At 36.1% G+C, this 10,518-nt stretch overlaps 2 protein-coding genes across 2 annotated transcripts; both read right to left on the bottom strand.

Moving 5' to 3' along the window:
- Positions 1-243: 243 nt before the first annotated feature.
- Positions 244-2,446, bottom strand: LOC127950765 (ATP synthase subunit C lysine N-methyltransferase). The gene is made up of 4 exons (XM_052548023.1): positions 1,904-2,446; positions 1,348-1,485; positions 1,155-1,205; positions 244-1,062 (listed from the first exon to the last, which is right to left on the bottom strand). The coding sequence occupies exons 1-4, from the start codon at positions 2,186-2,188 to the stop codon at positions 871-873; spliced, it is 666 nt and encodes a 221-aa protein (XP_052403983.1). The 5' UTR covers positions 2,189-2,446; the 3' UTR covers positions 244-870.
- A 515-nt stretch (positions 2,447-2,961) lies between these two features.
- LOC127950750 (neuropilin and tolloid-like protein 1) lies at positions 2,962-10,240 on the bottom strand. Its single transcript, XM_052548001.1, has 9 exons — positions 9,845-10,240; positions 9,117-9,182; positions 8,862-8,996; positions 8,538-8,786; positions 5,904-5,945; positions 5,686-5,813; positions 5,322-5,550; positions 5,017-5,130; positions 2,962-4,195 (listed from the first exon to the last, which is right to left on the bottom strand). The coding sequence occupies exons 1-9, from the start codon at positions 9,870-9,872 to the stop codon at positions 3,612-3,614; spliced, it is 1,575 nt and encodes a 524-aa protein (XP_052403961.1). The 5' UTR covers positions 9,873-10,240; the 3' UTR covers positions 2,962-3,611.
- Positions 10,241-10,518: the final 278 nt, after the last annotated feature.

Here is a 10,518-nt window from a genome sequence, read left to right as displayed (position 1 = left end):
TTAGGGATATTGACTTTTTACTGGCCTCTCATATTTTGTAGGCAGAATGAGGATATGGTCCCCACAATGCAGATAAGTTGATTTGGTGGCGTGTAAGGCTCTGAAAGGCTTTGTGGTGAATGGGATTTTTTTTTTTTGGTATTGGAAATTAGATGTATTAAGGTTTTAATGTGGTTTTAAGGGTCAAATATGCATGCATCTTTTATCAGTATAAGATATAATTATTATAACAAATGTGACATATTAATACTTAAGTCAATCAGTTTATTCCAGGAATAACGTTGGATTATTTACATGACATATATATTTGTCCCTATGAGTACTTAAGATGTGCTTTATGTTTTACTTGATTGTATAGAATAAGCTTTAAGGCCTGTTCACACCAAGGAGGATAACTATAAAGTTAATCATAGATATAAAAATAATTCTCTGCTGTAACGATAAAGGCACAGAGAAATGATATAACAATATAAGTTAATGAACGATAAAAAAATATGGACACAATCAGAAATCAAGAATTTCAAGTGGCAGATGAGCATGCACCCCACAATAAACAGACTCTGATGTGGACGCTAATATAGTTATCTTTATAGTTATCATTCTTGGTGTGAACGTGCCTTTAAACAACATGAAATATTCTTATCAGGATTTGATCACTCCACATCTCTGAGAAATTATATATAAAATAATTTTCTTTGTCATATTTTAAATACAGAAAAAAACAAACTCATTTTCTTTACTAAAACACAGGGATTTTTAATTAGGCGCAACAAGGCAGCCAAATTGGACTGTTTTTCATGCTTACATGAGAGAGACAAAAAGTTTGTCACTAAAGAAAGAAATGTTTCTTTAAAGAAACTAAGTTTGTCATTAGTTCGGTCTTTCACTGTCTTTATAATTTCTGATGGGAGGTTTGAATGTCTTGGCATTATAAACCCAAACGGTATCAATCCCCTCTCCAGCGACATCATCAGGAGTCCAAGTGGGAAATGGAAAGCGACAAGCCACTACTTTGGCTGAACTCTGGAGCTCTGTTTGGAGCTTGACTTCAAGCTGCTCCATCTGTGAAGAAAACAACCGAGTCTGTCAGATTGTAAAAATATTTTATGTACAGGTGTATGTATGTATATATAAAATGAGTCTGAAGATTTTACCATTTGAGGAACACCAAAGATGACCACATTGGAGTACTCTGAAAAACTGACCTATGAAAGAAAGACAATTAATAATACTTTAAACACATGCGGAATGATTACATACAGACTGTATTGATCTTTAAACACATAATAATTTAGATAATAATATAATGGAAGATGCACATTTAGATTATGATTGACCTGTCCTCACCTTCCAAAGGTCAGAAATATAAAAAGAAGTGTTGTGATGAACACCTTCCCTCCAGGCTTTGAATCGGGAGTACCACACCAGCCAGGGGTTCAGCTCGAAGCCAACTGCCTTGAAACCACTTTTTGCTGCAGCGATAACCTAGACCAAACCAGAAACACAGAGGAACAAGACTATTAACAAACTGTGCTCATCTAACATCAATAATGTTGTACAGCTGTTGCATAGCAATGCTGATATGCCACAGTGTTGAATGATTTTTATTCATATACTATGGCATTTACATGGTACTGTGTGTTAGCCCAAAAGAGGTTGCTTTACTTAAAACATTCTTATGAAATATAACAAAACGTTCTTATGAAGGTATGATCCCTTTTTTTTTTTTTTATCTCTGAGAACATTCATAAAAGCCTTTTCTTTTTTTTATCTCTGAGAACATTCATAAAAGCCTTTTCTTTGTCATATAATAAAAATGCAAATAAATAAACAAACGCATACATAAAATTATTGTATTCTTTAGTAAAACAAACGGATATATGAAAAAAAGGAAATAACTCACTATACGTCCATCTCCGCTGCCGATATCCACCAGAGAACCAGATCTAGTTTTCAAAACATTAAGAACGTTTTCAATTTGAGTCCTCGTTGCAGGAACAAACGGGAGACAAACTTTCCTCAAAGCTGGTGCTATAAACGGTCCGGTCACTGCGTACAGAGCCACCAATGACCCTCCGACCACACAAGTAGCAAAAATACCGAGTCGTTTTTTAAAAGAACCGTCACCAGCTGAACCCTGCTTATGAGTCTCTGTGGAGTGATTTGATTCTATGCCAAATTCAGACATCCTAAATGAATTTAGAGGCACTCATTAACTGACCTCCTACCCAATGACAGCACGCAGCTTCTGAAAGATTCGCAATTAAAATAGATCAGATATGCAACTAATGAGAAAAAACATTTAAATAGATCAACGGCATAGTCATGTCAACATACAGACAACTATACTGTCTACACATTCTATAGATAAATTATAAGACAACCACAGAACGTTTACATTATTTCACGAGACGAGAATCGGTGCACCTCATTTGTTTTGTCCGACGAGTCGAAAGACTGAAGCGTCATTAGTTCCGCTCTCTTTATGTTTTTTACAGATAATATTAGTTCATGGGATGATAAAAATGAATTGAAGAAACCTAACGAATTGTGGGTTCGAGGGTTATAACCTGTTAATTAATTGTCCTTTTATATGTTTTTATTTTTTCATTAGTAGTGAAAGTTTATCCAATGCAATTACTTTAATATACCAGAGGGAGGCACTATTACGCGGATGTACTCACAAACCCAAATGTGTGCGCTTATTACTCATCTCTGACTGCTGTTTTTCAGCTTTAAATGACAGATGTAATGAAAACAGTACGTTTGTAGTATTAAATCAATGATTGAATGTTATTATGACGAGGTTGGCAATTTTAGAAATGTTCACATGCCTACAACCACTCTAAAATATTATCAATAAGCAAGGAGGATGCAATCCAATGGAAAGGCACATTTTTAAAAGATAGTTTTTGTTCTACATGGCATTTTATAGTAAAAATGCAATAAAACGAGACATCATAACAACGTGTTTGTAATTTTATCAGTAATATGTGATATGAGAATGAAAACTGAAGCATTCGGGTAACAAAGTATAAAAGAAGCACAAATGAACTCACATAAACATAAAAGCAATGAAAATACAAAGAAAATTAAGTCACAAGTAAAGCACAATGAAATTAAACCACACAGCTCAAGGAAAGAGAGAAGCCTGTCCCACATTACAAAACACAAACGTGAAAATAGCCTTAGCATTTATGACATGTTTTTATGTAATGTTTTAAATAATACCCACACCAAAACAGCATGAATCAAAATATTTACATCAAACATATGCAACGATTGAGTGTCCTAATATCATTTCTCAATATTAGGATGAAAACAGAAGTGCATAACAGTCATCAAATGATATGGACTAGACAGCCTTGGACTAGTCATATACAAAACAGGAAAAGAAAACTGGCAGGAATATAGTTTTATAGTTCACAAATCCTATTAATGCACCCATTTTTTTGATCCATAATCCTTTATGGATACAAAACGGTGAAAATGACAATTTTGACTGTCAACGAACATAATAAACAAGTGCATAACTGTTACAAATAAAACGGACACAAAGAGGACAATAAAGAAATCTATCCAAAAGCTGGGCTGACGTGCATGGAAAACCATTAGAAGTCATTGGATATTGACCGATGCACAGTTCTGTCCACTGCAGCTCGCCCACGGCTGGTGGTGGGCCCATCATAAAGTTCATCATCCAGGTCGCACTCTTCAGCCCCATCATGCGAGTAGCTGTGCTTCATCACTAGGATATTCCTGCGGCCAGTAGGTGTAGCTTGCAGAGGAAATGGAGGTTGTATGGTTGGCTCCATGTCTGAGAGAATGGCTGCACCATCTCGCAGGCTGAGATCGCTGCGGCTGCCTCGAGTGCTGGACACCTGGGAGCCACAGTGGTGGCCGTGGATGCATTTGGACGAGGTACGCTGCAGTTTGGGGAAGTCTTCAGGTAAAACATCACCGTCGCATGAGGTTGCTTGCCGTAACGTGCACAGCTCGTATTCTGGTGGTTCAAAGGCCTCGTGCAGCAATGCAGGGTCGAATTCATCTCTGCGGATGATGTACTTCTTCCGTGGCTGTTTTATTTGAATTATTATTGAGACGGTGAGCAGGATAATCACCACTCCACAGGTCACGCCTATAATGGTCACATTAGTGTTGTCGAGACTGTCCAGGATAGTGGCTTTTCTTTTCTCTGTGGAAAAAGGAGCATATAGAGTGTATGTGGCACACTTTTCTAAATTAAAACCATACTGTTTCAAAGCTTGCCAATACTGCATTTATTTGATGAAAAATACAGTACATATTATGGAATATTATAATAACTTACAATAACTGTTTTCTATTTGAATGCATTTTAAAATGTAATTTATTTCTGTGATGGCTAAGCTGAATTTCCATCAGTCATAACTCCAGTCTTCAGTGTCACATGACCCTTCAGAAAGCATTCTTATATGACAACTATACTCAAGGAACATTTCTTTTTAATATCAATGTAGAAAGCAGTTGTGCTGCTTAATATTTTTTATAGACTCCATAACAGGTTCAAAATAGAAATCTTTTGTATCCTTATAAATCTTTATCTTGATCAAATGAATGTATCCTTGTTGAAAAATAAGTATATAATCAATTATGCAAAAGTACAAAAGTAATAAGACTGAATAAAAAGGACTTCTTAAAAAAAATGTGAACAGCAGTTTACATGCACATAAAGTGTCTCTTGTCATTTACCTATACAGCTTTATTTTCTTCTGTGGAACGCACAAAAAAAGGATATTTTGAAAAATATCTGTTTCTGTGTCCATTCAATAAAAGTAATTTGGGGTGTAACTGGATGGACAAAAACACAGATACTGTTTTTTTTTTTTTTTATGTCCTTCTTTAAAGTGTTCCGCATAAGAACGAAAATCAAACAGGTTTGTAATGACTCGAGGTGAATAAATGGTGACAGCATAAATACTTTTAAATACCATTATTTTCTTTTAATATTTCATTTTTAAACATGTGACTATTTACCTTTGCAACCATTCTCGTCCCAAGGATAGACACAGTTTTGGATACCATTGCACACCAATGTGTGGTTAATACACATGTTACCATGACAGAAGAATGAGTCTCCTTCACACGGAGCTGAAGAGCAGAGCAAAATGATAATAATTATAGAAGAAACCACATGAGACACTACCATATCAGGCAGCTAAAACAACTAAAAAATTACTAATAATGTGTTGGTCCAAATATGCAGTTAAAATAAGAGGTAAATCACTAAAGAAATCTATACAGTATGTGCTATTGAAATGTGTTAAGATGGAATGACTCACGCTCGTGGAAGGTGGTGAAGAGGATACGGAACCGGCTCCTGCGGCTGGTCTCATCGGCCCACATGCGAATCACACCTAGTGAAGTCAGCAGCATCACGTCGTTGGCCACCGTGCTGCAGAATTTATTCTTTAGGTGTTCCACCGAGCTGCTCCCATCATACACCGCCACAAAGTTACGCTTGCACTCGTTTGAGTTCTGCATTTCATAATCCAGGAAACGCAAATAGATCTGTCCAAGAAAAGACACATTTAAATCAGTGTTCTTAGGAGATCTTTTCAAGGTCCTCCTTACACAGTGGAAAGTAACAAGATCCGTCCTAGGCCACCACGCTAGGCTTTCAATTGCATAAATAAAGAGTTTTACCTTCGATCCAGGAGGAGCTCTTATGTACCACCTGCAGTCTACAGCCTCTGTCTGCAACGCTTTGCCCTCTTTGGTAACCATTACTGACTCCACAATCCCCTCTGGCCCGCTCATCTCAAATTCACAAACTACAACATGAAAGCACAGTAATGTATCATTGTGAAGTGGTTTTATTATGCAGAGGGGATCAATTAAATCTAAAAAAACACTTCACTCACTAGGAAGAGGTGGTTGAACTCCAAGGTCTTTGAAATCAGGATCTGTAAAACAGGCAGAGGAGAGCGAGTGATTAAGGATTTTATAAGGCTTTCATCTGTTTAGTTTACAAGGTCAAAGAGCCCACAAACACACTAATGATTTCATATTCACATATGTGACATAAAATATTGTGTAAATATCAAAACGGCTGGCTTGTTGCTGTTGAAAAGACAGATCCGTGTGCATTTAAAGGCTGGTATATTCCATGCTGTTCCCCATCAAAAAGCACTGGTTATCTAAAATGATCTTTCTGCAGAAGTTGGTTTAGAAAAGTAAGTGAGGACACCAGCATATACAAAAGAGTGTATATACAGTACACTACTGTCTAAATGTTTGGAGTCAGTACAACTTTTATCACGGAAGCACACATTAAGCTGATCAAAACATGACAGTAAAGACATTTATGATGTGAAAATGTATTTAAAATAAATGCTGTTCTCCTGAACTTTCTATTCATCAAAGAATCTTGAAAAAAAATGGATCATGCTTCCACAAAAATATTCAGCCGCACAACTATTTTCAGCTTTGATAATAATTGAAAATGTTTTGTGAGCAACACATCTGCATATTAGAATGATATCTGAAGGATTGTATGACACTGAAGACTGGAGTAATGATGCTTAACGTGTAATGATGCTTTTCCATCACAGGAAGAAATTACATTTTAAAATATATTGAAATAGAAAACAGTTATTTTAAGTAACAGAGATATTTCAATATTTTTTGTAATGAATAAAAAAACAGACTTTTGTCAAAACATTAAAAAGTATTACTGACCCCAAACCTCTGAACAGTACTGTAGACTGCATTATTTCTTCCTAAGAACATAGGAAATAAAAACAGATGGAAATTTATTCGATTGATGGCATTAAAGACAAACACAGACACATGGGTGCCTTTTGTCCCTGACCTTGAGGAACTTCTGACCCGGCTCACCATCATTTATTTTCTTTAACCATAATAACTGAAACACATAGGATTAGTGAACGCGAATGATGTCCTGAGGCTTGAGTCATGATTGTACGTGGATTAATAATCCCTTCACCAGCCTCACACAGATTAGACTGTCCAGTGTGACAGGAATCAAAGTAATAAGATGAAGGTGTGTTTACAGGAGCCTGTTTGAATTTCTTTTATTTATGCACAGTTTTTCAGGCTTAAACAGGTAACAGTTCATCATGTCTATCTAGATCCAATTTATAATTTCCACCCAAAAAAAAAAAAAAATCACCAGGATATTTCAGAGTCTTTAAGGTTTCAATCTAAAACCATTCAGGGATTCACAGTAATCCTCTCGTGTTTTCTTACCTCTGGTACAGCTTGGCTAAGATTATTCTTTATGCTGATGTAACAGGGTGCATGGATGTAGGTCTCTAGCAAATCTCTGATTTATGATGTCGAGAATCATATTTTACAGTATTTTATATACATAACAGAAAAAAAACCTGGATTGGAATGCCTAGCAAAGCCTAAAAAAAAAAATATTGAATATAAAAAAATATTTTATTATATTCATTCATTACATCTCTTGTTAGTTACAAATGGAATTTTTAAAAGATGTTAATATTTTTAGTTATTGTTTGAATAAAATTAATTAAATAATGTGTAGACATTCAATCAGTGATGTATGTATTTTGCGTACAGGGTTGTCAATTCACAGGACAGATATATGATTGCTGGTCCTCTCCTCTTATGACCCTGCTTCATTACCAAAATCTGAAGACTGGATTTAGCTTTGAGAGGAGATTAGCACTGCTGTTCAGTGTTTATTAGGCAGCGGTAATGAACACTGGTGTAATGAAAATTTAAGTAACATCACATAATCAGAACATCAGCCTACTTTAGAATAGACAGACATCGCATCTGTCTTAAACCACAGTTGATTAGTCCAAAAAAAAAAAAAACACTCACTTCAGTTTTCTCTTAGGCTATTCATTGAATGATGTAAATATGGATTCAAAAATAGATTGACAAAAGACCCTTTGCAACCCAATAATGCATAAAGCAAATTATTTTGGCCATTCCATAGATTTGCAATAGGATTTAGCAAAGCTGAAGTAGGGGGACAGAGCTCAGGACATGGAGCAGACCGAATGTGCTCCTCTGAAGACAAGCTTTCATTAACTGGGATCAGAGACATCACAAACCTCCCCCACTCAGCTGCTGCATGTGTGCCTGCACTACAAATGCAGGGCCATCTGACCTGAGCACAGAACACAGCATTTACCAAAACACGGAGGATCTTGCTAAGATTAAACCAACTGTACTGGATCAATATTCTAACTATACATTTATATGTTTCCAAATAAATACAGTGGAGTTTAAAAGTTTGAGACCACACAATCTGCTGTTTAAACCTGTTACAAAAAACTTCAAGACGTAAGGTGAATAAGACACATTTTAGATTCTGCATCCAGGTCACTTCACACAGATTGGTTGGACAATCAGATGCTCTTCCACTGAAGGACAAGTCCCTCAAAGCATGCTGGACATGATCATCAGGTTTTGCATAAACTTGCATAAAGAAACTGATAAATACTTGGTGGTGAGTACAAAAAAAAGGCATATACCGGTGACAAAAACACAACTCTTACCTTGGGTGAAATTGTACCAAGCTGAAAATCCAGTGGCTTCTAGTTCACCATCTGCCACAAATTTTATCCAAAGGTATCGTCCACTGGACCTAACATAGGTCGGGCTCTCTTGTCCACAGTAGCGGCCAATAATAGGAGAAAAGCTGAAGGGGCCATCCCTGACTTCAATGTGGTCAAACTTACACTCCCACGATGGCTCAATAGCATACTTTTCATCAAAATACAGGTCAATGCATTGCCTTGGAGAAGCTATGACAATTAAAACCTCTAGTTAGATATGCAGATGTTACTCATTAAAAATTGTCAAAATGGTAGATCGCTAACCTTCAATTATGTATATGCATTCTCGGTCAGGAGGATATTTTTCAGGATAGTTAGGAGATGTGAAAAGCCCTCCATCAGCTTCTTTGACCCAAGCACCACACAACCCTGCCGGCGTCACACCTGAGTTGTTTTTAACTGAAGAGACAAAGTATTTGTTTTATAAAAGATCCATCTTCAATCAAATCAGTACTACTTTTGCATGCGATCACAATGATCTTCTTGCTTAGAAGATAATTGTTAATTAGAGACAATTACCTATAGCTCTCTTTGGTGGTGCTGTTGGTGCTCCAGGAAATCCAAGATTGACGAGACTTGCAACAACTGCAAAATTTATACTGTATGTTTATACAGTTCTTAAACGTGACCCTGGACCACGAAACCAGTCTTAAATAATTTTTTATTGTATGCCAAAAATTAAGTAAAGATCATGGTCTATGAAGATATTTTGTACATTTCCTACCATAGACATATCCAAACTTAATTTTGCATTAGTAATATGCATTGCTAAGGACTTAATTTGGACAATTTTAAAAGTGATTTTCTCAATATTTTTTTTTTTTTTTTTGCACCCTCAGATTCCAGATATTCAAATAGTTGTATCTCTGCCTGATATTGTCCAATCCTAACAAACCAAACATAACACACACACATACAAAGCTTTGTTTAGATTTCAGATTATGTATAAATCTCTATTTCATAAAATAGACCCTTATGACTGGTTTTGTGTTCCAGGGTCATGTTAAAGATAACTCCAATGTACAGTAGTATACTCTGTATATTGTGTTCATAATTATCTATCTATCTATAATTTATGCAGCTTTATCACCACTATTACAAGTGCATGTTTACATGTTTTGTTGTTACACTATAGTGTGGAATTATGTATGTATTCGTTCTCAAGAGGTTACTCGTTAATGACAATACAATTAAATATTATATTTATGTTCGTGTCCATTAGCTCGCGCAATATTATATTTACTCACCAACAAGCAGTTTCACCCGGAGCACCATGATTCTCCCCGAGGGTTTCAACTTTGAATTCCATGAAATGATAATGGAAGTGGCGAAGCGAAGGACGAAACTAGGATAAAATATAACTACGATATAAAGCAGTGCGTCGTTAGAACAAGTAGCTTAAAGAACGCGATCCAAATTGTGTGATATTCGTCGCACAAATTGTTGCCGTTATTCCCAGAACTCAGGGTGTAGTTGAAGACTTGTTTGACGGAACAGGTTGAACACATGTGCGTAATCCGCCACATCCGTGCACAGAAGACCTGTGGACGCGAAGAGTGGATTAACACGATCCCTTCATTCATATTTGGCCAGAATATTCTATATGCGATTCCCTGCCTCGGATGAAGTTTGTCCAGGTGATGTTAACCCATGGTTTGCTAAAGGGGTATGATTAAACTAGCCTACTTGAAAATGGGGAAAAAAATAAAACATTGTGAAAATTATTTTATTGATTTATTTTGTAGCAGACTACGTGTCAAAGAATATGATTACATCCAGTAAGAATAGGCCTAGTCTTTTTTTTTTTTTTTTCAGCTGTACAGAATTTTTTTCCAGAGTTTTTTTTTCTTGTGACCTTGGGAACAGAAGCCTATCAACTGACCACACAGCCTCTTTTTCATTCTCAATAGTGGCTTTTACC

Source organism: Carassius gibelio, chromosome B2 (genome assembly GCF_023724105.1).
Source record: "Carassius gibelio isolate Cgi1373 ecotype wild population from Czech Republic chromosome B2, carGib1.2-hapl.c, whole genome shotgun sequence".
Lineage (NCBI taxonomy): Eukaryota > Metazoa > Chordata > Actinopteri > Cypriniformes > Cyprinidae > Carassius > Carassius gibelio.
The sequence above is the reverse complement of the archived record's forward strand: the minus strand, read 5'-3'. Positions and strand labels throughout refer to the sequence as shown.

Excerpts from the sequence above, each read along its gene's own strand:
- LOC127950765 (XM_052548023.1), bottom strand. The coding sequence starts at position 2,188 with ATGTCTGAATTTGGCATAGAATCAAATCACTCCACAGAGACTCATAAG. Across the intron at positions 1,206-1,347 it reads ATATTTCTGACCTTTGGAAG|GTCAGTTTTTCAGAGTACTC; the intron begins GTGAGGACAGGT and ends TTTCTTTCATAG. Across the intron at positions 1,063-1,154 it reads TCTTTGGTGTTCCTCAAATG|ATGGAGCAGCTTGAAGTCAA; the intron begins GTAAAATCTTCA and ends TTTTCTTCACAG.
- LOC127950750 (XM_052548001.1), bottom strand. The coding sequence starts at position 9,872 with ATGGTGCTCCGGGTGAAACTGCTTGTTG. Across the intron at positions 5,946-8,537 it reads TTGGTACAATTTCACCCAAG|ATCCTGATTTCAAAGACCTT; the intron begins GTAAGAGTTGTG and ends CCTGTTTTACAG. Across the intron at positions 5,131-5,321 it reads CTTCACCACCTTCCACGAGC|CTCCGTGTGAAGGAGACTCA; the intron begins GTGAGTCATTCC and ends TCTGCTCTTCAG.